The 25,947-nt window shown below is 46.1% G+C and overlaps 2 protein-coding genes and 1 pseudogene across 8 annotated transcripts in view; all 3 read right to left on the minus strand.

The window, feature by feature from the left end:
• Positions 1-25,947, minus strand: part of ZKSCAN2 (zinc finger with KRAB and SCAN domains 2) — a 502,693-nt gene that overhangs the window by 321,100 nt on the left and 155,646 nt on the right. The gene's annotated exons all lie outside the window — the stretch shown is intronic.
• ARHGAP17 (Rho GTPase activating protein 17) overlaps positions 1-25,947 on the minus strand; it is a 92,732-nt gene that overhangs the window by 29,049 nt on the left and 37,736 nt on the right. For 5 of the 6 annotated variants that reach the window (XM_082362429.1, XM_082362432.1, XM_082362430.1 and 2 more), the window contains exons 2-10: positions 25,252-25,291; positions 21,653-21,757; positions 15,619-15,692; positions 14,475-14,586; positions 14,161-14,237; positions 9,088-9,199; positions 6,326-6,394; positions 6,086-6,167; positions 997-1,124 (exon numbers count right to left, since the gene is read on the minus strand). In XM_082362429.1, the coding sequence (XP_082218555.1) occupies positions 997-1,124; positions 6,086-6,167; positions 6,326-6,394; positions 9,088-9,199; positions 14,161-14,237; positions 14,475-14,586; positions 15,619-15,692; positions 21,653-21,757; positions 25,252-25,291 (799 nt within the window). Of the gene's footprint in view, positions 1-996; positions 1,125-6,085; positions 6,168-6,325; positions 6,395-9,087; positions 9,200-10,302; positions 10,422-14,160; positions 14,238-14,474; positions 14,587-15,618; positions 15,693-21,652; positions 21,758-25,251; positions 25,292-25,947 lie in introns of those variants that run through there. The other variant, XM_082362434.1, reaches the window with a different exon arrangement.
• Positions 9,208-13,911, minus strand: LOC309614331 (tubulin alpha-1B chain pseudogene; annotated as a pseudogene). The gene is made up of 2 exons (XR_014249788.1): positions 13,893-13,911; positions 9,208-11,573 (listed from the first exon to the last, which is right to left on the minus strand). The product of XR_014249788.1 is annotated as a tubulin alpha-1B chain pseudogene (transcript).

Below are 25,947 nucleotides of genomic sequence, written 5' to 3' on the forward strand. Positions count from 1 at the left end.
ACCAAGGGAGCAGGCCTTATGGAGACATTGGGCCAGCAGTTATAAGACTTGGGCTTTCAGCAACATTAATCTAGGCAGAGTTTCCCAACCTCAGCAGTACTGACATTTTGGGCCAGGTAATTCTTTGTTGTGAGGCTGTCCTGTGCACTGAAGGCTGTTTAGAAGCATCCCTGGTCTCTACCCCCTGGATATACAGTATAGCAACTCCTCCCCCTGCTCCCCAAGTTGTGACAATCAAACATGTCTGCAGACCTTGCCAAATGTTTCCCGGAGGCAGTGGAACTGGCCTCGGATGAGAAGCACTGATCTAGGCTGTTAGGAGCTGGGGTCACATTGATGGGGTCAGGGTGGGGGGCGGTGACTGGAAGCAAATGCAAGGAAGCTTCCCCAGGGGGTTTCTTGATCTGGGTGCTGATTACATACATGGGTGAGTTCAGATGGTGAAAATGGATCAAGCTGTTCACTTATGATACATGCACTTTTCTATATGTACGTTACACTTCAATACTAAGCTTTCAAAAGGAAAAAGACTTGTGTTTTGATTCTAGCTCTGCCCCAGCATGAACTCCTTGTGTGCTGAATTCCTTGTCTACACAAGAAGAGTAATGAGACCTGCCCTGCTTGGTTCATGGGGTTTTCTGGGTAAGGATTCCACAAAATAATGTAAATGCCCCCCCCAACTTCCACCCCACTGCATAGTACAACACAAATATAAAATTCGTATTATTAGAAACTAAAGCTCATGGGAGCTCTGGTTCTACAGTACCTCACGAAATTCGTTTTCACAGCGTAAAATGAAATAATCAAATGGGACCAAAAAGAAAAAGGCAGAGTGTACTGCGGGTAGGCAAGGTAAATACTGCTCTGTGAAACCTCTGTTTCATTTAGGGTCTACCATGGCAACACGGACAGGGTCTCAGTGTGAAATGTGGTCATGGTGAGCGCGGTTTGAGAGCCACTGGTCTGCAGAGGCCGGCCGGAGCGGCGGGGCCTCACCTCCTCCTTCATGCCCGTCTCCAGGAGCAGCATGACGCAGGCCTCGAGGGGCAGCGCGATCTCGCGCCCGCTCCGCTTCAGGTGTTCTTCCAAAGGCGTCCCGAAGGCGGGCTTCTCTGCCCACTTATCTAGAGCAGCAGACCATTCAGTAAGACACTCGACAACCTCGCGGCATTGCCAAGTTATTTCCTCCCCCAAACTACTGAAGGGGATTTTTTTTTTTTTTTAAAGCCCGTAGCCAAGGATTTGGAAAGGGGGAAGGATCTATTCTCTTCGCTTTTGTCATTTCCCATTTACTAGGGTACAAAATGTGTGCCAGGCTGGGGAGGTGACCAGTGGATCGGCGCCCTGACGCGCCCACGTGGCACCCAATGCAAGATGCCCAGTGGAAGCTGTGAGGGTGCTTCTGGCCCAGCATCACACCCGCATTTACCCGAGACGGGTGGGCTGCCTTGTGCTAAAGCCAATGGTCCATCTGAGCACAGTTTTCCAGAAATTTATCTAGCCATGCAAAGCATGACTGGTCTCCTACCTAGAGGACGAGAAATAGACTCCTTCCTTTAAAAAAGGAAATAATTTCTTAAAAATTTAAACACAGGCCAAGCATTGTCATACAGGACTGGAGAGGGCCCATGCCAACCCCTATTAGAGGCGACATCTCCAGGACATGCAGCACTTCTGGTGCCATATCCCCAAACAGTCCAAGATTCTGAGTAGGAGAGAATGCAGCCCCAAGGCAGCTGAGGCTGGAGGCTGTGCCGACAGCAGCAAAGCAATACTGCATATCATTTTCCAGTCATATGCTCTGCTTCATTCCACAAAAGATTTGAGGCAGCTTAGCAAAAAGACATACAATAAAGCGGGAAACAGAAACAGGCATTTAGGACACGGATGTACTGAAGGAGAGTAAGAAGGGTGTGGTTGGGCCCGGCCTGCCTGGCGGGGTGCAGGGATCCAGCACCGACTGAGAAGCACACAGAAGCCAAAGAGGGCAAACCAGCTGGTGGAAAATACTCCACTGGGGAAGCGTGGTTCTTTCCAGCGACAGGAAGGGCTCACGTCCCTCTCAGCCTGTGGACATGTGTCCTTCAGCCACTCTGGTATTCGAATCCTGGATTCCAGGCAGGCAGTGTTACCCTAGCGTGGCTCTCACACTGCCCTACACGTGAGAGCAGGCGGGGCCCATCACAGGAAGGAAAGTGAGATCCCACAAACCTGTAGACCTGGGTGCTTGTGAAAAGTCAAAACTTGATGGAAAGAGCAAGTAGGGTAAAGGTTAAAGGAAGGGGTGGGGGGGGCGGAAGGCAGTGGCCGCTCTCAGAACTGTCCGGAGGCCCCTCGTCCCTGGCTTCAGCCCCGGCCCTGGTCAGTGGAATTCCGAACACAAGAAGCATCCAAGGGCCTGGCCCTTCTCAGAAGACAGAGCTCTGGGACAGTCCTCTCAAAGGCCAGATCTTACCTTGAATACTTTCTCCCTTTTATCTAAAGCAGTGATTCTCAACACAGGCAGAAAAGGGCCAGCTGACCCTTCGCCTGGGCGGATACATCAGAATCACCCAGGGGAGTTCTGCAAACGACTCCTGCCATCACCTCCCCATGCCGGACCCTACTATGCTGAGAGGCGGGCACAGTCCAGACTCCTGCCGGAACTTTCTAGTAAACCCTGGACAGGGTGTCCCTCCTCCACCTCGGTGTACTGTTGGCAGAGGGTGGATGTGAGAGCCGCTGACCTAGAGGCCACTCCGGAGGCAAACGCCACCGCAGGGGCTGCTCCTCAAACCACAGACCTCTGACATGCGAGGCCCTGCAGCAGGCACCCAGAGTTCACAGAGGCCCCCCACCCCTGGGGTGAGAGCAGTCTAAGTGTGAAGAAAACACAAAACACACAGGCAGACGCACAACAGCAATTAACAAGACAAGACACGTCTGCTAAGCCATGGCAGAAAAATGGTATAGACTAGGGTCGCAAACACAATCGTCTGCGGGGGCCGGATGGGCCCTGTAGGTGCGGGATCGGGGTGGGGAGGGCGTGGCCTGCCAAGACGCAGCAGCTGCTCCTCGGCGCCAGAGCAATGTCGCCACGCGGGAAAGCAGATCCAGCGTCCCAGGCCCTCTGGACTTCCAAGAGAAGCCAGAAGTTAGCACTGTTATGTGAAAGGAGTCTGATTTTTAAATGATGGCAATTAGTTTAAAAAAAAAAATTTTTTTTTTTTTTTTTTAATGAGGTATGGCTGTTTGCGACTTCTGGTGTAGACCATAAATGCTAGAGTGATTCAGGAGACGAAAGTGTTCACTGTTGGCTTCAGTTGTCAGAGAAGGCTTCTCAAAGAAGGGGAGCTTGGCGAAGGTCTTAGAAGACTGACAGGAATTAAATAGACCAGGAGGACATAGGCTGAGAAAAGACCAGGGATCCTGAGTCTGGGGATGGACACTTTATTCCACACTTGTGCACCGGGTGACAGGGGCACGGAGTAGAGTGGGACAGTGAGAATGAAGAGGAGGGCACAGCAGAGGGAAAAATGCACAGAACCCGGCCAGAGGGTATCAGAAAGGAAGGAAAAGATGACTCCAAGGTTTGAAACCTGGATTGTTTGGAGAAAGGAGGAACCAAGGAGACGAGGGGGGAGGAAAGGCCAGCTGGTGTGGGGGAAGCATCAGTTTGCTTCTTGAGATGCGCTGAGTTTAAGGTGACAGCCAGTCATCAAAGGGAACTGACGCTGAGCCTGAGAGGATGGAGATGCAGGTGTGAGTGGAGGCCACCAAAATGAGGGGATTTTGAGAGAAAAGGTGGGAGGGAGGGAGGGAGAAGAACACAGGAGAAAGGACTGGATCTCAGGAAAGGCTTGACTTCTGAGGAGGGGACAGACATGAAGGAAACACCGCCTCAACAATGACAGAAAACAATCGAGTGAAACGAGGAGAAAAAATTGACAAGGAAGAGACGGCTCAAGCCACGTCAAATGCCAGAATCTAACAATCAGAATCATCCACCCATTGGGACTTGCAATGTTTCTTTGTCTGTTTGTTTTAATAGCAGAGTGATTGGGAGTAGAAACCAGACTGCAAAGTGTTAGGGGTGGGGAGGCGGTTAGAAAACGGAGGTGGCTGACGGAAATGAGTCATTCGAAGAACCTCCCAGGAAAACGAAGGAGAATGCCGTGAAACGGGGCATCACGCTGAGGACAGGCAGGTACCGAACTAAGGCCAGCCGACCGAGAGTGTGAGACCAGGGTGCACGGGGGTACGGGGCAGAGGGTCCAGTTTTTTTCTTCCTACGGTAAGGACACTCTGAGTCTTTCTGAAAACAGAGAAGAAGGAAGAGGAAGACAGAACTAAGACGAGAGGCAGATTTGAGGACAGGCAGAGGTGAAAAGGGTTGAATTCCAAGGCGTGGGTGAAGGCGGCAGCCTTAGAGAGAAAGAAGAATCTCCTTTCCTTCACTGGCTGCTCCCCGTCACACACCAGCTTCCCTTGTTCCAGCCTAAACCTCTTCCCTGCCCCTGCCTGTTCCCCATGACTTTCTGACATACTTCTCTGGGGAAAATAGCCTTGGGTAAAAATAGAATGGGAGTTTAAAAAAAAAGGGGCGTGGCACTGCTTAAATCTTCTCTTTTTTGTGCCTGTTCGTCAACCTTTCCAAACCAGGCTTAAAGCCATTCAAAGGCTAGGATGATGATGTTTACTGTTGCGTCCTGTGCAGGGCCCCGCACACAAAAGGTACCCCGTAAATACAGGCTCCCGGTGCTCTGACCTGGGCCAGCAAGAGTCGGCCCCTTGCGAGGCTGACTGTTCGCCAGCAGCTTCATTCCTTTGCGCTCTGACTCAACCCCATTACCCACGAATTAGGAAATGGGATCACTTTGGAAAGCGAGGGCAGCTCGTCCTCTGAAGACTGGCCCAGCAAATCAGAGCCACCACACTCGAGATGGCTAAAGATCTGGCTAAGGGGTCAGTCAAGACATAGCATTTTCTTTTCTTTTTTTTTGGTCGCGCTGTGTGGCACGCGGGATCTTAGTTCCCCGAGCAGGGATCAAACCTGCGCCCCCTGCAGTGGAAGCGCAGAGTCTTAACCACTGGACCGCCAGGGAAGTCCTAAATAGAATTTTCTGATTCCAAAATCTAAGGACTTCCAGGCACAAAGTCACACCCTGTTGGGATCGCCTGCAATTTAGGGGAGGAGGAGTGGTATTCTTGAGGGGCCAGTGTGCACGCACAGACATAACCAGCCCCCTACACACACATGCTCAGTCTCTTTCACAATCACAGAGTCATCACACTCAGCACCTGGCTTGATCCTCTTTCAGCTTGAGACCAGTGGTTCTGTCGGGGGCACCTGAGTTCCAAATGTCAGGACTATACCATAAGCAAAAGAGTATAACAGGTCCAAAGGTGACAGAGGAATGTCTGATCATTTACTGATCTCTGCTGATAGATGCTCTGATGGCAAATCAGAGAGAATTAGAATCAAAAGAGTTAATGTTCAGTCTAAAACTAAACATCAAAGGAAAGTTTGGTCCACTCGTAAGTTGAGGGTAGGATCTGCAATGTGCTTGAATATGGTGGGCAAAGTGAGCGCTGATGAGAACAAGATCGGAACGAGGTGGTCATGGTCTCACGATTCAATCACACTGATTATGTGCCTGATGATGCGGTATCAGGTACTGGCTTCTAAAATTCCTTTTGGGAAGTCCAAAATTTTTTTCATAGGATGTATGCTCTTGGAATCACAGGGCTAGAATTAAGCCCTATGAAACAAATAACTGATTTGCGAAAAGATAATTAGAGGCTAGAATGTTTTGAGCCTATTTAGAAGATAGAAAAACAGATGCTTCCCCCAAAGGGTGCAGCTTTCTCTTCAACTGAAGATTTCAGAAGAACTGCAAATGTTCCATTAGTATGTTAATTTGCGTTTGGAAGAAATTAGAGAATGCAGCAAGGGAAGATGAAAGTGTGCTGGGAAATAGTGCCCGCCTAGGCAGAGAGGCTTTGTCCAAAGGAAATGCATGCAAAGGAGCTGAGTAAAGAAGAACAGAGGCAGAAGTGGCAGAGGCGAGAAGGAGGCATCAGGCCAGCACGCAGGTTACGTTACCTTGATGGGCTCGCAATTCGGGAAGGGCCTTTTCTAAGACTGCTAATGCTTTTCTATGGTAATCTGCTTGAGCTTCTAATAACTGAGAACAGACCCACATTCAAAAACAAAAGTAACGTTAGCATTGGATGGACACACACACAATGGCTGAGCAAAACCAAAAATGACATCTTTTGCAAAAAAGCTAAAATGACTCAACTTTTACAATGCTTTAACATCTCGTCAGGGCAAAGTGCTTACCGTAACAAAAAATTTGCCGTACTCCCCTTCTTTGGCCATAAAATTGTACATATCCGCTGCAAGTTGATCCTGGGTAAGTGGAAGAGAAGATACGTCATTGAAGAAAAAAGAGGTGAAAGAAAATAGCATCTGTGAATTGATCTGTGAGCTCCTAGAGCAAACTGTAATAAAACAGCTGCAGATTAAATGTCCATCAACTCACTGTACAATCATACACAGGGATAATGAAAAGAATAATCAAGTTTATTATGGACTGACATGGAAAGATCTCCAAAGTTTATTATTAATATGCCTTGTTAAGAAGCAAAGCATAGAGCACTACTTCTGGTATGGTATGTTACTATCTGGGTAAAAAAGGGAGAGGAAATATTTTTATCACCATGTTTGTATAAAAATACCCCTAGGGAAAAAAGCAAGAACTTAGTAACAGTGGTTACCTGTTGGGAGCAGTGGAAATTAGGAGGAGGAGGAGGACAAGGGCAGAAGAAAGACTTTACTGTATACTGTTTTATACTTTTGACATTTGAACTAATGTAAATAAATTACTTACATAAGAATTAAATAATTAGCTTAAAACTGATAGACTGGGCAATTGGATATATCCTTATTTCCAATTTTCATATATATATATATATATATATATATATATATATATATACATATTTTTTTAATGTACTACCTTCTGTTTTGGATTGGCCTCTGTATCTGGGAAAGTAAGACATTTCCCTGAGAGTTCACAAATAAATATAGACCTGCTTTCATGAGGGTTTGAAGTTTGAGTTGATACTCTGTGTGGTCCAGGAATCCTCAAACTGAGAAAGTTTAGTTTAAAATGGCTTGGTAATACTCTCTGGGAGACTCACTCCTAATCCCCAGAAGTCCCACAGATAAAGTCCCTCTTAAAATGAGCTCACAATACAAAACTGCAAAACAATCCACCATAAAGGAAACTCCCACCACTCTCATAGAGAACTTCAGAAAACAGAATTAACTAACACTTAAAATAAGTATATATAAATGATTAAAAACATCAAAAAATAAATACTAAAAGAATAATGCACTATCAAAAAAGGCAGACTTGAAGAATTAGAACTTTAAAATGAAAAATATAGTCAACAAAATTCAAAACTCAATGTTAATTAACAGCAGATCAGACATAGCTAAAGACAGAATCAGTGAAACAGAACTTAGATCTCAGGAAATTACCCAGAAGTTAACATAAATAGAAAAGGAAATAGAAAATATTTTCATAAGTTTTTACCATTTGACTTTCTGACAAGCTGTGGTATGTAAGTTAAAAGAAGTCTCTCTTTTAACTTAGCCCATAATGCACCAGTTCAAACCCCCAAACTGCTAGACAAATTTATATCCAATAAGGAGCCACTAGCCAAGATCTAGGTTAGACCAGATATGAAGAAGACTGCTGCGTAAATGACACTGGCAAAACTACAACTCTTCTGAACAAGAATAAGCCAGTGCAAGACTTTTGTCAGAAGCATTTGTGTGATTATCATCTTTTTCAACGTAAAGGCTATGGCATGACTTTGTGAGTCCAGTATTAATTCTTACCTGCTATATTATTTTCAACAAGTCATTTTACTGCAGTTAACTGTCCAAGGTTTGCCATCATGAAAAGTGAATTATAGCATGACCTGAATAAACTAAAATATAGCAGTCTTAATGCTGTCTGGTAGAATGTGGAGACCATTTTTGGAAAATGATGAATAAAAAGAGGAGGAAAAGTCTCAGGCGATGATCCTAAGATTCACCAAAGACCTGTTTCTTTACCACCTCAAATAACATTTGGAATAAACATTTATCTTCGTAGATAGATGCATAGAGAATAACCACCTAGTCTGGAATTTAGATTATGAGATACAAGTTTTTATTTCTTCCAAATTAGAAGCCAATTGTCCTAGCAACATTTTAAAAATAATCCTTCCCTTCTCTATGGATATATGATGACTCCTTTACTATATATTCAACCCTTAAATATAACAGCATTCATTCTAGAAAACCTATACAATTCCATGGATCTATTTTTGTGCCTATTGTGCATTGTTTTAATTGCTGTAATTTTATATGTTTTTAAATAGTTTTTCTCCTTTTATTCTCCCATTCTTCATTTTAAATAAGCTTAGATGTTTTTGTCAAGTTTTAAAAAATATCCTGCTTGAATTTCTTTTTAATTAATTAATTATTTATTTTTTGCTGCATTGGGTCTTCATTGTTGTGTGTGGGCTTTTTCTCTAGTTGCGGAGAATGGGGGTTACTCTTTGTTGCGGTGCGTGGGCTTCTCATTGCAGTGGCTTCTCTTGTTGTGGAGCATGGGCTCTAGGCATGTGAGCTTCAGTAGTTGTGGCATGTGGGCTCAGTAGTTGCGGCTCGCGGGCTCTAGAGCATAGGCTCAGTAGTTGTGGCACACGGGCTTAATTGCTCTGAGGCATGTGGAATCTTCCCGGACCAGGGCTCGAACCCGTGTCCCCTGCATTGGCAGGCGGATTCTTAACCACTGCGCCACCAGGGAAGTCCCTGAATTTTTTTTTTAAATAATGTTTTATTCTGAGTATAAAGTAATGTAGAGTCTTAGAAAATAAAGAAAGAAGGAAGAAGAAAATAAAACCTACCTTGAATATCATTCAGGGAATTCTAATAGGAATTATGTAAAACATTAAATAATTTGCAATATTTGACCTTTCATCCATCACTTGCAAAAACCAAAAGACTGATTTAAGTACATATTCATTAGGGAATTCTCCTACCTTGCACTGTTCTACTTTATTTCCAGCTTCATCCATCTCTTCCTTTAGGGTATCTATTTTTGATGGAAGCCCCTGAAAGTTGGTTCCTGAAGATTTGTGAGCCTGGTTCCATCTGCAAAGCACAGGCATAGCCATTATTTGAGAATCAGCTGTATATACTCAACCTTATGGAGTCAAGGACCTAATGGAGACAGACTCCTTCCCCAAAACTGATTCTACCTGGGACAGGTATCAGCACCTAGGATGGCAGCTTCTCTGGAGTTTATCCTTTAAGAATGGAAACGGGCAAAGGTGACACTGGCTTCCCGCTGTGATGGGACTCTGGTAGTGCTGCGAGTAGCTGTCTGCTCTGAGCAGAACTGGCCACGCCTTGTCCCATGCAAGCCCCACTGCTGCAAATCAATCCATGGAACCCCTTCCTCTACTGTCCAATCTTGGGCTCTTTCCCATCAAACACCCCCTTGTTCTCTTGCTTTGATCTAGAATGTTCCCTGTGCCACTGGGGGTCAGGTGCTGCTCTTCAGGACCCCTTATAACACCGCCTACTACCATCCTGACCTGTGATTACTTTCAGTTAAGTGAATGCCAGAACTTCAGTCATGGAGCTAGTAATTGATAGCTGTGAAAGCATGTTAAGAATTAAAATCATTTGTAAGGATTAATACTAGTATCTACAGCAAATCTGAAACATAACGTGGAATGTTTATATTCCCTTCATAAATAAGTCAAAAGGACCCCCTCTCCCAAAATTATACTATAGCAATAGTTGGGGGAAGTGCATGGGGAATAATAATCTAAAACAATTTCTATTTGGTTTTCAAGTGTGTTTTGACCTTCTGTTTAAATACAGACATGCCTGCTATGGCAGAAAGTTCTAGCACTTTATTTATTTATTTATCTTTCTTAAAGCCTTTACCTTTCAGACATGACAGAAAAATCTTACAGGTACACATGGAAAAGTAATACATGATCACAATTGAAAGTAAAGACAATCTAGTCAGAAAGATTTTACTCCTGTCAGCTAATGTTGAAGCTGAAGTTCTGAGTATGACATGCTGCAGGGCTGAAAGGAATGGTAGTTAGTACTCTTTGCCTTCTTCCTCTCCCTCTCCTTCAACAGAATCCACACCAACCTCCTCATAATCCTTCTCAAGGGCAGCCATATCCTCATGGGCCTCAGAAAACTCTCCTTCCTCCATGCCCTCACCCACGTACCAAAGGCACGCTTGGCATACATCAGGTCAAACTTGTGGTCCAGGCGAGCCCAGGCCTCAGCGATGGCTGCGGTGTTGCTCGGCATGCACACAGCTCGCTGTACTTTGGCCAGGTCTCCACCAGTGGGAGGCTGGTAATTAGTGCCAACTTTGAAGCCAGCGGGGCACCAGTCCACAAACTGGATGCTGCGCTTGGTCTTGACGGTGGCAGTGGCAGCACTGACATCTTTGGGAACCACGTCGCCACGGTACAACAGGCAGCAAGCCATGTATTTACCATGGCGAGGGTCGCATTTCACCATCTGGTTGGCTGGCTCAAAGCAAGCACTGGTGATCTCTGCTACAGAAAGCTGTTCATGGTAGGCTTTCTCAGCAGAGATGACAGGGGCATATGTGGCCAGAGGGCAGTGGATGTGGGGACAGGGCACCAGGTCGGTCTGGAATTCTGTCAGATCAACATTCAGGGCTCCATCAAATCTCAGGGAAGCAGTGATGGAGGACACTCTCTGGCTGATAAGGCGGTTAAGATTTGTGTAGGTTGGGCGCTCAATATCGAGGTTTCTACGACAGATGATAGATGGCCTCATTGTCTACCATGAAGGCACAGTCAGAATGCTCCAGGGTGGTGTGGGCGGTGAGGATGGAGTTGTAGGGCTCAACTACATCTGTGGAAACCTGGGGGGCTGGGTAAATGGAGAACTCCAGCTTGGACTTCTTGCCATAATCGACAGAGAGACGTTCCATCAGCAGGGAGGTGAACCCGGAACCAGTTCCCCCACCAAAGCTGTGGAAAACCAAGAAGCCCTGAAGACTTGTGCACTGGTCAGCCAGTTTGCGAATTCGGTCCAAGACGGGGTCAATGATCTCCTTGCCAATGGGGTAGTGACCGCGGGCATGGTTAATGGCAGCATCTTCCTTGCCTGTGACGAGCTGCTCAGGGTGGAAGAGCTGGCGGCAGGTGCCAGTGCGAACTCCATCAATGACTGTGGGTTCCAGGTCTACAAACACTGTCCTGGGCATATGCTTGCCAGCGCCTGTCTCACTGAAGAAGGTGTTGAAGGAGTCATCTCCTCCCCCAATAGTCTTGTCACTTGGCATCTGGCCATCGGGCTGGATGCCGTGTTCCAGGCAGTAGAGCTCCCAGCAGGCACTGCCGATCTGGACACCAGCCTGGCCAACATGGATGGAGATGTACTTATGCATGGTGGCTACGGGTCAGCAGACGCAGGCCACAGGAGTAGACACCGGGTCCTGGTTACCGTCCTCAACAAGCTAAGAGTCGAGGTAAGTGACGCACTCTCAAGCACTTTAAATTTAAACATGGATATTACATAGATGCAGCATGAAAGCCCATGTTAGCAACTTATCAAGCTTCCCAGATGACTGCATTGCCCCCAGAATGCTCTGCCCTGCCCTCTTTCACGTTCCTGTTGTGATGCACTTCCCCACAGCAAGGCTTCAGTAAATCTGCTGAAGCAAAGCTGGCGATGGAAAGAGCATGGACTTCGGAGTCTGACAGGCTGAAGTCTGAAGCTCGGTTCTACCTTCGTTAGCTGTGTGACCTTTGGCGATGGCCTCACCTCTCTGTGCCTCAGGTTGTCTCATCTGTCAAACTAAGGAAACAAATACCATCTGCCCGGCAGAGCTGTCATGAGCAGCAGAAGAGAGAATAAATATATATATGCCTGTGTGTGAATATGATGGATTCCCACTTAATGTTAGCTATTACCATTTTCCTCCAGGGAAAAGCCACAGGAATAAGTAAAAATAAAGAAGAAATATTGATCTGTTTCAGTTTCTCTAATACCTACTTTGATTAGTTAAGTGAACAGGACCGTGAATGCAGGACCAAGAATCAGTGCTGAAATCTCCTCTGGGATACATGTGCTGCAGATGTAAGATTCCTGGCAGGTTGGTATCTATAATATCGCTCAACCAACTCCAGCAAGAGCGCATTCACGGCCTTGTTTAATTAACCATTAGAACATTTTTCCTTATCTTCAGCAAAAATCTACCACAGGGGGGCCTGCACTCCCTGATCCTGGTTCTGGCTACAGGGCTCTAATCACACGTGTGCGTGTGACAAGGAGACGGCAGACTCTGCGTTCAGAATCCTAGCCCTGCCATTTATTATGTCTAAGATGCAAAGCAAGTCATAGACACGCCATGTGCAGGTGCCTCCAGTGTCTGTACAACAAGTCTCCTCTTAAAGTAGGGGGTGTCACATAACCTCCTAACCTCTGTCCCCTCCAACTCTCACTGAAGGGCCTCTGCACTTAGTGTCCAGCACGGAGCCTGACCCACAGCGAGCACCTACTCGATGTCTGCTGAAAACACAAGTGGGCAAATGAATAGGGATTGCTGGGAGAATCGAAAAAGCTGACATATCACATACGTAGTCTGATATCTGGCACGTGGCAAGTGTCCAGTAAGTGGTGGCAATTATCATGTTCACCATGTGCTAATTCCTAGATGTCCCTCTTATCATCTCAACTTTTCTTAAATCAGGACATGTCTTACCAATTGATTTGTACACTTAATAAAGTGGTGTTCCTATTTCATTTCCCCCCCAAAATCGGATATTAAATCACTGGTGCATCTGACACTCAACGGCATTTTAGAAACAAGGAAATCTGCAATAAAAGCATCTGACATGGGGCTTCCCTGGTGGCGCAGTGGTTAAGAATCTGCCTGCCAATGCAGGGGACACGGGTTCAAGCCCTGGTCCGGGAAGATCCCACATGCCACGGAGCAACTGAGCCCGTGCGCCACAACTACTGAGCCTGTGCTCCGCAATAAGAGAAGCCACCGCAATGAGAAGCCCAAGCACCACAACCAAGAGTAGCCCCTGCTCACTACAATTAGAGAGATCCCACGCGCAGCAATGAAGACCCAACGCAGCCAAAAAAAAAGCATCTGACAGCATTTACAGAAAGTCAGTGAATGATCTCTGTATCTCCATTTATTTGCCAAACAGAAATAATCATGTCTACTTCACAAGAGTGCAATGAGGATTAAAAGAGTTAACGAAGCAGGGCTCAGCAAAGCCACTTGCTTTTGTAAATAAAGTTTTATTCGAACACAGACTTGCTCATTCATTTATGTATTGCCCAGGGCTACTTTTATGCTACAACAGCTGAGCTGAGTAGTTGGAACAGGGAGCATCTGGGTTGCAAGGCTGAAAATATTTAGTATCTGGCCCTTTACAGAACAAGTCTGTCAACCCTTGTATAAGGTATGAGAAAGGATGGGGCCCGTGGCAGCCACTTCCCTACTCCTCTCATATGAGTCACTGATACAAACGCCCTCACGGATGGAGCTGAGGCTGGAGCCCAGCCACGGAGCACTACAGACGGGTCATCCGACATCAGCCCTCTGGGATGGCTACTAGGTTTTACTTAGTTCCTCCCTGTTGAGCACAGCATTTCTTGGTTGTGAAAAACGATCCTAACCACACAGGTGTTTTCTGACACAGTGGGACGCTTAGCAGCCGCTAAGATCACAGATCTATTTATTCCTACACTCCACTACTCCAAGGACAACGCTCTTAGAACTGTCTGCCACCGTCTCTTCTCCCCAGAATACACTTACTTAGGTGTTTTTTTTTCCCTGTCTCCTTTCACTGTTGGTTGACTAAGAACAGGGTGTTCTAACATCATCCCGCTGCCACGCTGGGGAGAATGAGGCCTGAAAGCAGGTGTAAGTAGGCTGTGACTCAGTCTGTGAGTCAAGTGTGTGAATCTGTGACGACTTCTGTTTTGTGCACCCAGTGGTCTTTATCCGTGTTGAGGAGGGGGATGGTTGCTGGGGATGTGACAGAAAACCGCATTATTGGTTATTTTTCACAGCTTTATCTTACCTGGCTCTGACCGAGTCCCAGTCTAAAACCAATTTGGCGAGCTGCTTCCTCTGTTTCTGGATGTTAGGAATCTCTACCTGGAAAGAAGAACACACCACATATGAAATGGGACGAGCTTCGCGGTTTTCAGTTTAACCTCTGAAAGTGCAATCTTTATTTACCATTTTTTTTTTTCTCTTAGGCAAAGGATTTTGCACCCTCAACTTACTCCCCTTATTTCCAAAAATGAAGTGTATGCCAAAGCCACTGATTATTGTTAAAAGTTTCAGACACAGGCGAACCATTCCCCACCCATCCCCCGCCAAAGCACCCACCTCTGCTATGCCGTACAGAGGGTCCACGATCTCCTTCTCGACAAAGACTTCATGCTGAGAGAGTTCCAGGGCCAGCTGATTCTCAGCGTCTCCACACGTCTCCAGCATCTTCCTTTAAAAACGAGATGCCCAGCAACAAACAAACGTCCATTAAATCTGGCACCAGATTCCCACACTGAGCCAGCTCTGCTCTCCATACGATGGGAACGCATTAGGGCGCTATACAATAGAGCCTTAAAAGTACTATAAACTTAGGGCGTGAGTCCACAGACTTGTGCTTTAAAATGAACAAGACTATCTCAGGTATACTTTGTGTGTACGCGTGCGGGATGTGTGTAAACAGGGAGGTGAGAACTCACTGAAAGATTAGGTCCTCTGGTCAGGTGAAAAGCAAGTATTCTCAAAAGTACCCTGAAAATCTTCTAAATCATATGTAACGTTTATTATACTATACTGTTTCCTGTCTGCTAGTAAGTCCGGCCTAGGCAGTGTCCTTCAAAGAACGACAGAGCGTTGTAGGTCGTGGAGCATGGCAGACCCTGGGAAATGGGCTGAAAAGTCCAAAGGCCATATCCAGCTGGGAAAGGAGGGCCCATGTTACAGCAGGAGAGAGCAGACAGGATCAAAGGACACTGGCCTTGTAGAGAAGCAAGTAGAAGGAAAGGTCAACCTTCCCTCTTACAATGAAAACAGCTTTATTATTAGATTTTAAACTTATTTATCTAATACATGCTCATTGTAAAAAAAAAAAAAAAATCCACATAATTCAGAAAAGGCACTATTTTGAGACAACCTCCACTGACATTACAGTGATCATCTTTAAAAGAAGTGACTCTTAAGGACTAGATGGGACTGGTCAGGGCTTATAAATCTGAGTCAACACCTGGACCAGGGAAGGGACTGAGTTCTTTATATCCAAGCTCAGCAGATTAAATAACTGACCTTATCAATTACTTTTGTTATTGGCCCTTTGTATCATCCATCCTTGCTTCTACTGAAAGGAAGATTCTCTAGCATCCCAGTGGCCTCCCACGGGGCCTCAGCCTCTGGTCACACATGTGGCTGCCGTGTACACCACCCAGCCATCCACCTCCGCCAACCCACGGGGCGCATGGCTCTCTTTCTGAAATCGCCCAACTCTTACCCCAGGAGAGAGTCTTCTAGCTGAGTTGATGCTTCTTGCATATTCTGAGCGAGAGCTGTCAGAGGGAGTTTTTTCTGGAAGGCAGAAGACAATGCATTTTTTTTTCATTATAATTGACACCCATTCTCAATTACCTTCTTCAGATCATCAGTCACTGGTTTCTCCTCCAGGTAAACTGCACAGGTAAGAGATATCCTGTCTGGGTTCAGGTTCTGGTCTCAAAGGTATGAGCTGTGTGACTTAATCTCTGTGTCAGTTTCCTCATGCCTGGAAATTAGGGATAACAGTGAGAGGGTCCTAGGGCTGTCCGTTAACTAAAGGAGATATTCAAGGTCAAGTACCCCAAGTAAATGTATCACGTAACACTTACTGAGTACATGATAAGTAGTAAGTGTTAGCTGCTATTATTACTGTTGTCGTTGCTATTACTATAATTACTATAATCAAGAGCATACTATGACCCAGGCACTGGGGACATAAGACATACACCGTGCTCTCTGATTATCATGACAAATAAATGCAATGAAGTGCTCAATTTTAAAAACTTTTGCTAGAATACTCATTCTTAAACTGGCTCTTAAATTGGCTGGAATCATAAAGATTTAGCTTTCGTTAAAGATCTGAAAATATCTAGCTAAATATACAAAAAATTTAAAAAAAAAATTTAAGCACCAAGTCACTCATTTTCCTATCAGAGATTTGTTTTTCAGCTGGAAATGACCATAAGGATCATCTGATTAATGTTCTAATTGTGCAGCTGGGGAATGTGAAGTCCAGGGGGATTACATGGCCTGGCCAGGCACCCCGGTGAGGGTGTAGAGCTAGACCTCGGTGCTAAAAGCCCAAGCCCCGGTTCAGAGTCTGTCCATGACTAGCTAATGGCTTATCTCAGAATATAGGCAGAAGAGGCCTGGAAAGTAGCAAGTGGGTTGGTTATAACACCATGATCTGCTAACGAAAAATGCTTTCATTGCTGCGGTACCCCATGTAATTTTGCCTTCCCAGTAGAAAGGGAACTGATGTCAAAGACCTGGGGTCCACCTTGCCGTGGCATTGCTCTGCCTTGACCTCGGGCATGTCACCTGCCTTTCCTGCCTTCAAAGGGCTCCACCTGTTACACTTCTAGAATATCTCTGGAAGGCTGTACAAGAAACTGCTATTACTGGTGGTCCTGGAGAGGGGAACTGGGTGCCCAGGGAACAGGGCTGGGAGAGACCTCATGTTACGTTCTTTTGTGTATTATGGATTTTGATCATGTAGATGGACAGCCCATTCAAAATGGTACAAAGAAATTTAAAAATAAGTAATGAACAAATATATTTACCCATCTCTCCTCCCCCTCAGGTTATGTTCAAATAAATAAATAACAGGCTTCATCGGCCCCACAAGGAGACGTTCCCAGCTTCCACATTAATAGACCAGGAAGATATGAGAAAATGGGCAGTGCGCTTTGATCAAAATAGAGGATAATTCATACCTTTTACTTATGCTGCCTTTCTAAGGGAATTTAATGTAGGATAAGTGCAGTAATCAAGAGAAATATACTTTGTGCAACTCTGGAGCTCTATGGGAAAAAAGAATCATAAAGAGAGGAGTTTACTCTGACAAGTATCATGCAAGTGCCCAGCTGTAACTAACCTGCGGTCTCCATGCCCTGACTCCTAAGCATCAACAATCCTGGTTCCCGATGTACAGAAACGAGGACATTCTGCTCATTTAACATTTGAGCTGGTTAATGAACATGCTGTCTACCAACATTAAACTCCTCCACGGAGAGGGCTGAGGGCCCCCTAGTTTATAAAAGGCATGCCAGCTGCACGAAAAGAAATAATTCCAGGTCTGATATGAACCACGGCATAAGCTATGCCATGTCAACACTTTGGGCTGAGAAGGCCACCCGCCCTGTCTCTCTTCCCTCCAATTCTTGCCTCTTCACACGCATGGGAGCTTCTGGTGGGGCCTTTGCAAGGCTGCTCCTGTATTTTCTAGAGCACGAGAGACTGCCGACCTCTCGTGGCCACCTATCATCTATCGGTTCCATGGCGACTCTTCTTCCCACGTGCAGAGCGTAGACAACCTCCGAGCCCTGTCTTGGGCACTTTGGTTTGAGGCTGGAAAAGGAAGCCTAAGGCATTAGGTTTTAGAAATGAGGGAGAGGCACCTTTGCCCCTGTTGCCTGGAATAGGCCCATCACCTGCCACTCATTTTCCTCCTTTACAGCTAGGCCACCACCTTCTCCAGGAAGCCTCCCTTGACTACCCCTCTCCTCCTCTGGTGCCCATTCTTGGTCCTCCCATAACACCCTGTGCATATTTTGTTTAGTATGTTGTTTTTATAATTATCCATTTGTGGAGGAAGCCTCCCCCACCAGGCTATGAGCACTTTTTAAGGGAGACACTACATCTAATTCATTTTATAGCTCTAGCACTTGTACATAGTAGGTGTTTGATAAATACTTAACTTGTTTGTTTTTAATGAATTTATGTGACACCTGGGCTGTGTTTCAAAGCAGACCAAAGGAACAACAAGACAATCTGAGTGAATGACAATGGCCTACAGCATGAATGGGAGGAAGCGGGAGATACTGAGACTGATAAGGAAATGTGATCAGATTATGAAGGGTTTAAGTCATCTAAAGTGCTTGGACTTTAGGATATTTTGTACAGCACAGAGAATATGGCCAATATTTTACAATAACTTTATTTATTTATTTATTTATTTATTTTTAATTTATTTTATTTTATTTTTTATTTTATTTTATTTTTGGCTGTGTTGGGTCTTCATTGCTGCGCACTGGCTTTCTCTAGTTGCGGTGAGCGGGGGCTACTCTTTGTTACAGTGCGCAGGCCTCTCATTGTGGTGGCTTCTCTTATTGTGGAGCACAGGCTCTAGGGTGCACGGGCTTCAGTAGTTGTGGCACGCGGGCTCAGTAGTTGTGGCTCGCGGGCTCTAGAGCGCAGTCTCAGTAGTTGTGGCGCACGGGCTTAGTTGCTCCACGGCATGTGGGATCTTCCTGGACCAGGGCTCGAACCCGTGTCCCCTGCGTTGGCAGGCGGATTCGTAACCACTGCGCCACCAGGGAAGGCCTACAATAACTTTAAATGGAGTGTAATCTATAAAAATACTGAATCATGATGTTGTACACCTGAAACTAATATAATATTGTAAGTCCACTATATTTCAATTAAAAAAAAAACAACAACAAAAAAGCTTCTATTTTAACCCAGGTAATGGGAACCAGCCATCGTCCCTGCCAGAGCATCACTGGTATTATGCGATGCTTCCTTATGTGGAACTAGCCCTCCAGGCATCTTGGTCCCCACCCTCCAAATGCCAGTAGTGTCCCCCAGACCTTATGGCAACCAAAAAAGTCTCCACACATTTCCAAATATCCCCAGGAGTGTAATTCTGGTCCCTGTTGAGAACAACTAAGCTTAAGATTTTTTTTTTTTTAGACAGAAGGATGACAGGATCAATTTGTATTTCAGGAAACCATCTCTGGTTATCAGGTTGAAGAAAGGCTGGAAAAAAAGGAAATCAGAGGCAGGAAATGTAGCTCAAGAGGTGACTGCAACAGTCCAGATAATGAGAGGTAATCGGGTCTTGCATTAAGGCGAAGGTGGTAAAGATGGAGCAGAGGTGAGAAATTCAAGAAATAGTCACAAAGAGAATCACAGGACTTGCTAATCAAGCAGCAATGGGAGGTTGAGGATAAGACAAAAGGGAGGGCTTCCCTGGTGGCTCAGTGGTTAAGAATCCACCTGCCAATGCAGGGGACACGGGTTCGAGCCCTGGTCTGGGAAGATCCCACATGGTGCGGAGCAACTAAGCCCGTGAGCCACAACTACTGAGCCTGCACTCTACAGCCCACGAGCCACAACTACTGAGCCCGCGTGCCACAACTACTGAAGCCCGCGCGCCTAGAGCCCGTGCTCCACAACAAGAGAAGCCACCACAATAAGCCCACACGCCGCAACTAGAGAGCGCCTGCGTGTAGCAATGAAGACGCAACACAGCCAAAAATAATAAATAAATAAATATATTAAAAAACAAAACAAACACATGCCCTTCACTCTTAAAAAAAAAAAAAAAGATAACCTAGCTTGCATACTAGGGTGGATAGAATCCAAGAGTCAACAAAGAAGGAAGAACTGGCTATGCGTGCTAAAACAGACAACTGGGGGAGGAAGTTTTTTGCTTCGTTGAAAATGGTTCACAAGTGTCTGAATAAACACATTAGTTAGGCGCCATGAGAAGAGAGGAGGCGGCCCAAGGAATGTGATGGCGAGAATAAGGAGATGAAGGGCAGAAGCTTAGGGAACAATATTAAAAGGGCAGGCAGAGCAGAAGCCATGGCAAGAGAATGCAAAGGGGCAGAGGGGGCAGGACCAGTGGATTGGGCCTGGTTCTGATGGGCAGGAACTGCAGCAAGCATTCCTGGAATCGGAGGTGTATGCACACTTCTGCTCCTTTGATATACACCGCTGCAGAAACTATGGGTTGTGCAAGAGAGGAGTAACCCTGTTGTCAAGTTGGCCAGAAATGTGTGTAGGAAATATAAAAGGAGGGTGACACAGATCATCTGCACACCAGCTCTTCCTTGTGAGACATCTAGTGGCAAATAAAACAATATGGGATGGGCTTCCCTGGTGGCGCAGTGGTTAAGAATCCGCCTGCCAATGCAGAGGACATGGGTTCAAGCCCTGGTCCGGGAAGATCCCACATGCCGCGGAGCAACTAAGCCTGTGTGCCACAACTACTGAGCCCGCGCTCTAGAGTCCATGAGCCACAACTACTGAGCCCGTGTGCCACAACTACTGAAGCCCACGTGCCTAGAGCCCGTGCTCCGCAACAAGTGAAGCCACTGCAATGAGACGCCCATGCGCCGCAACTAGAGAAAGCCTGCGTGCAGCAACGAAGACCCAATGCAGCCAAAAATAAATAAATTAAAAAAAACAAAAAAAACCAATATGGGAAATCATAGCTTCCCTGTGTGCCATGGAAACTCCCACCTTAATGTTACATGGGCTTCTAAGGGTCAGGGTATGCTCGTAAGCTGGGAACTCGTAAAACTAAGGGCGGAACTGCCTGATGAACAAAGCTGCTGTGCTCTGCTGGTGGGACACGGGGACCTGGACGCTCTGAACGTACCCTGGAGTAGACATTTGATTGTTTCCTAGAGCCCATCCTTCCTGAGTCCTCCTAAGGACCTATCCTGGTCTCAATGGAGCCTATGAGCTGGAGGTAGGACCACAGCCCATGCTCTGGGGTGAGCTGTGATTAGCTTAAGCCAACCAGCACATCCTGTCTCCTCGCCCAACCTCGTCCCTCCCCGCGGTAACTGGTTGGGGGTCGTGGGAGGGGTTTGTTCAGTAATGGAGACTGTGACTCAACGCAGATCAATGCAATGGGAAGGGATTTCTACCTGCCAACGGTATGGAAAAAAGAAGTCTTCTCACTCCATTAAGAAAAACTACTGGAAGAGACGTTCTCTATTCCTGCTGGACATGCACAAGGAAGTAGGTAGCCCATGGGACCTGCTGGTAGCCAGCTTGCAACCGTGTGGGATAAGGCAGACACTGAAGAAGGCCGAGGGGAGAGAAGGAGAGAAGGAAAGAAACTGGGGTCCTGGTTACATCACCGAAAGGCTAGTCCAAGCCTTACCTGGAGTCCATCCTGACTATTGGACTTTTCAGTTAGTAAGCCAATAAATTCTACTTTCTCAGTCAATTTAAGAGAGTCTTTCAGCTTTCTGCCATCAGAGCATTCCTAACTGATGTGTCCATTCTCTTATGATGACAGATCTCTAAAAGCACCTGGAGAGAATTCAGTGAGAATATGGCTTTCAGCTCAGGGATGTCTTAAGCACAAAAGAATGCTATGATAAGGCCGGTGTCGTGAATGTGAATGGCGATACAAGGTACAGGTCTGCAGGCAAATCTGCTGATGCTGCTTGGGAAAAATCGACTGATGGAGAGAGAAAAGCCTCTCAGAGACGCGAGAACCACGGCTCCAAGTCCCACCCGGTACTCACGTGTCTCCTCTCGGCATCGGTGCCATGCTGCCCCTGGAAGCAGGCCACCAGGCGCTTGTGGGAATGGTGACACATGGAGCGCACTGTGTCCAAGCGCCGCTCGATCTGACAACACAAAGACAGACGAGCCGTTGGCAAGGCTCAAGAACCAACTCAGCCTCTTCCTCCTGCGGTGTTTGCATGCAGGCAGGAAAAAGCATCCCGCCGTTGAATTTTTCAGCTCTTGGATGTAAATGGAAATGGTTCCCGTGCAGCTACACCGGGGTTTCTCACTATTGATAAGTGGGCTGGAGAATTCTGGGTTGTGGGCAGCTGTCCCGTGCATTATCAGTAGGTTTACCATCATTTCTGGTCTACACCCACTAGATGCCAGTAGCACCCAACTCCCCTCTTCGTGACAACCAAGACTGCCCCCAGACACTGTCAAATATCCCCCCAGAGGGCAAAATCACCCCTAGTTGAGAACCAGAGTTTTCAGATCCCTTAAAGGCTATGTTCAGGGATAGGGGACAGTCCTGACTAGAACTTGCTATCAGATAAGTGGTGACAAACTCACACACTACAGCACCAGCAAAGCCCCGGGTGCAACCAGCAGAACTGCAAATGAACAGCCTAAGCCCAGCCTCAGGCCCAAGGCCAAGTGGGAAAGCCACAGGGACATTCAGCTCTCTCCTGCACATGGCAATGGGGCCTTCCACACATGGTACAACAGACAGAAGAATCAAAACACATGTTCCACAACTAAAACTCAAGATCAATGTTTTCAAAATTATTCCTTATTGGGCTTGGGGTGGTTTTTTTGTTTTTTTTTTTTTTAAATAATAAACCTCTAAAGCAGAATGGACAGCCAGCAGTAAGAAACACTGACTTAGGGGGCCCACACATCATGATTAGCTTCCCAAAATATTATTGCCAGGATATGGCTGTTTATGGCAAAGAGAGCTGCTTTTTACAGGAAGGAATGCCAAAAATGTGTATTCTGATGACTCATTAAGAATGAGGGCAGGCCCTTAGGGATGCTTTCTATTTTAAAGAAAAATCAACAAGTTCAAAGCAGAATACATTTTTACCCCAAAACATTTTACCCAATGAGATGGTTTTGTGCCTCTTTCTCAAGCAGACCTTCCTCAGATCCAAGGCCCCATCCCAGGACCCCAATCTGCAGCCACATTTATTTAGGGCCAGATGCCACATTACTTGCCCAAAATCTTATAATGACCCGATTCTAAGACATTGGAAAACTAATACACGTTCTTCATTTGCCACAAAAGCAGGGGGGGGGAAGAAAAACCCAAAAACTCCATTTCACTTGATTCCAATTTCCACTAGAATGTAAAGTCCAAAGGGACAGGGCCTTGGTCTGTTTTGTTCACTGATTTATCCCAAGTGCCTAGATCACTGCCCGGCCCACAAATGGAAGGTAATATTTGTTGAAAGAACAAGTATATATTGTATATACCCTGTACAAGGTATTAGAAAAACAACAGTAAATAAATTGTGGTTCCCACCCTCCTGGGATTCACAGCCTCCTGGGGAAACTCCATAAAAACAAGATAAAAAGGCAGCCTCTTGAACTGCTCTACCAGAGATCTAAGAAAAGAGGCAGCAGAAAGAGCAAATTAAGGGAAGTCTCACATCAGAAACAAAATAATCTCTGTGGCTTGTGACAGTGGTAATCACATCAACAAATCACTAATATAATATTTAGCCCTCACTACGTGACGGGCCCCACTCCCAGTGCTAACCATGTTTAACCCACGAACCCCTCCTAACAAACCCATGCGGTGATACAGTGATTACCCTCCTTTTAGAGAAGTGGAAACTGAGGCAGAGGGAGGTTAAGTGAATTCCCGAGGCCACCGAGCTAGTCAGGGGCAGACCTGGGATGGGAATCCAGGTGGCTGGTCACCAGACCCAGCACTCAGCACTTTGAACCATTACACGCCTTCTTTACGGTTAAGAAAAACCCCAGAAATCAGAGCAGGAAAACAATTGCCGCAGACGTGGAATATCTGTGCTACAAAATAAGGAGTTCCTATATCCTGTGACAAACCATAATGGAAAAGAATATGAAAAAGAATGTACATATGTGTATAACTGAATCACTTTGCTGTACAGCAGAAATTAACACAGCATTGTAAATCAACTATACTTCAATAAAATAAATTAAAAAAAAAAAAGGGGGGTTCCTAGAAACTAGCAAACTCCTCGGGCTCCAGCGGACGTTTGGGCAAAGGGACAAGCACAGACGGTCACTGTCTGAGTCCCGTGCGATCTCTGCCATCCTCTACCTGCCTGCAAGGTCTCTGGCCTCCTTGCAGGGCTTAAAGGATGAAATGGAATGACGTATATCACTGACGTGGGATGTAGGAGGGAGAATGCTGACAGGAAAACCTAGTGTAACTGTACCAAACAATATTTCTAAAATTCTGAAAATGGATTTGAAATATCTGATAAAAACCAGTGAGGAAATAGTGCTAAGAATCTGATTCTTAAACTATAATATTGTACATCAACTATGCCTTAATAAAAAAAATTTTTTAAAGATTATGATTCTTTAATAAATCTTTTTTTGAAAACACCCTTCTAATCCTTGATAAAAACTTCTAGTCCTCAAAAGTAGAAAACAAAAAAAAAGTGCTCTTAAAATCTTCTACCTGCAGAAGACTGTCATAATTTAGAAGGCTGTTTTGGCATGGTGGGGCAGAAACAGCTCTTTTTAAAATTATGCAGCTCCTTCTCTGCATGGGAAGAGACAGAAAGTCACCTGGGAGCAGATCTCTGGTCTCCAGGGACTCGCTGGAGTGCACCAGAGGCAGGTGATGGAAATGAGAGGCGAGGAGACAGGTGCAGAAGGGGTCCTGTCCTTCACAAAGTATTCGGTGTGGGTGGGGACGGAGTGGGGCTGGGTAAAGTGATTGTGTATAAAGGGTCCAGGCCCTCCTGGGAGAAACTCCCAGCCCCAAAGTTAGGGAAACCTGTTGAGAAATGGCGTGGAGTGGCCCTGGCTAAGGTCCCCAGCAGGAAACGCCCCTCCCTACGGAAAGGAAAGTCTGGCCCGTTGGTGTGAGGCCACCCTAGGGCCCCCCAGGGGGTTCTGAGATCTGGTCACTGTCACTGAGACTCTGAGTCCTTCAGGACCCAACTTAGGTCGGTTTTAGGGAAGAAGCATAAAAAGGAGCAAAAAACCCGAAGTCTAGGTTGGAGCCAGTGGGGCCACTGCCGCAGCTGGCGGAGCCTGTCCCCTCAAGGGCACCAGCGCAGCAGCCTGCCCGGGACGCATGGCCAGGCCACAGCGTCAGTGGACCGCCCGGGCCAGCCAGGCTCCTCCCCCGTGCCCACCCCAGCACCTGGCACTTGAACGCAGGACTAGCTCCATCTGAACTTCATAACATGACACCAAAGTTTCAGATCCCGTTTTGATCACCGCACAACTCAACTGCTTTTCTTTCCTGCTCAAAACCATGCTAATCACGCTAACTCTGTTTCAGACAAAAACCAAAAAAAACCCAAAGAACCATAAGCTTCAGTTCTTCCTATGGGTTTTTGTTGCTGTTGTTGTTTAAACAGAGCACTTTTAAAAGTCTTTCTTTGGTTACCTGTAACAGATCTTCACTGAGGACTTCTGTTTTCTCGGCTCTGTGGGAAAAATGAAAAGTTCAAAATTAGACGTTCAGAAATAAAAAGCAACTCATGAAACTGAGTAATTACTGTCCTGGAGTTTAAAACAAAACAGGCAGAAATGAATGATCACAAGGGACAAATTTTACCAATTTTTATATCAGAGGGCAACTTAAGCAAAAACCAAAGAAAAAAAACAAATGAGGGGCTTCCCTGTTAGCACAGTGGTTAAGAATCCGCCTGCCAATGCAGGAGACACGGGTTCAAGCCCTGGTCCGGGAAGATCCCACATGCCATGGAGCAACTAAGCCCATGTGCCACAACTACTGAGTCTGCGCTCTAGAGCCTGCGAGCCACAACTACTGAGCCTGTGCGCTGCAACTACTGAAGCCCGCGTGCCCTAGAGCCCATGCTGCGCAACAAGAGAAGCCCGCGCACCACAGCGAAGAGTAGCCCCCGCTCTCCGCAACTAGAGAAAGCCACGTGCAGCAACAAAGACCCAACACAGCCAAAAATAAATAAACAAATAAATTTATTAAAAACAAAAACAAAAACAAATGAAAGTTTGAAGAGAATAGCACCCCAAAACAAGAACAAATGATTGAGACCAGTGGTTCTCAAACTTGGGCATGCACAGACCCACCAGGGGGTTGGGGGAGGATGTGCTGTCTTAA

This window comes from Balaenoptera borealis, assembly GCF_965194805.1.
Source record: "Balaenoptera borealis genome assembly, chromosome: 16".
Lineage (NCBI taxonomy): Eukaryota > Metazoa > Chordata > Mammalia > Artiodactyla > Balaenopteridae > Balaenoptera > Balaenoptera borealis.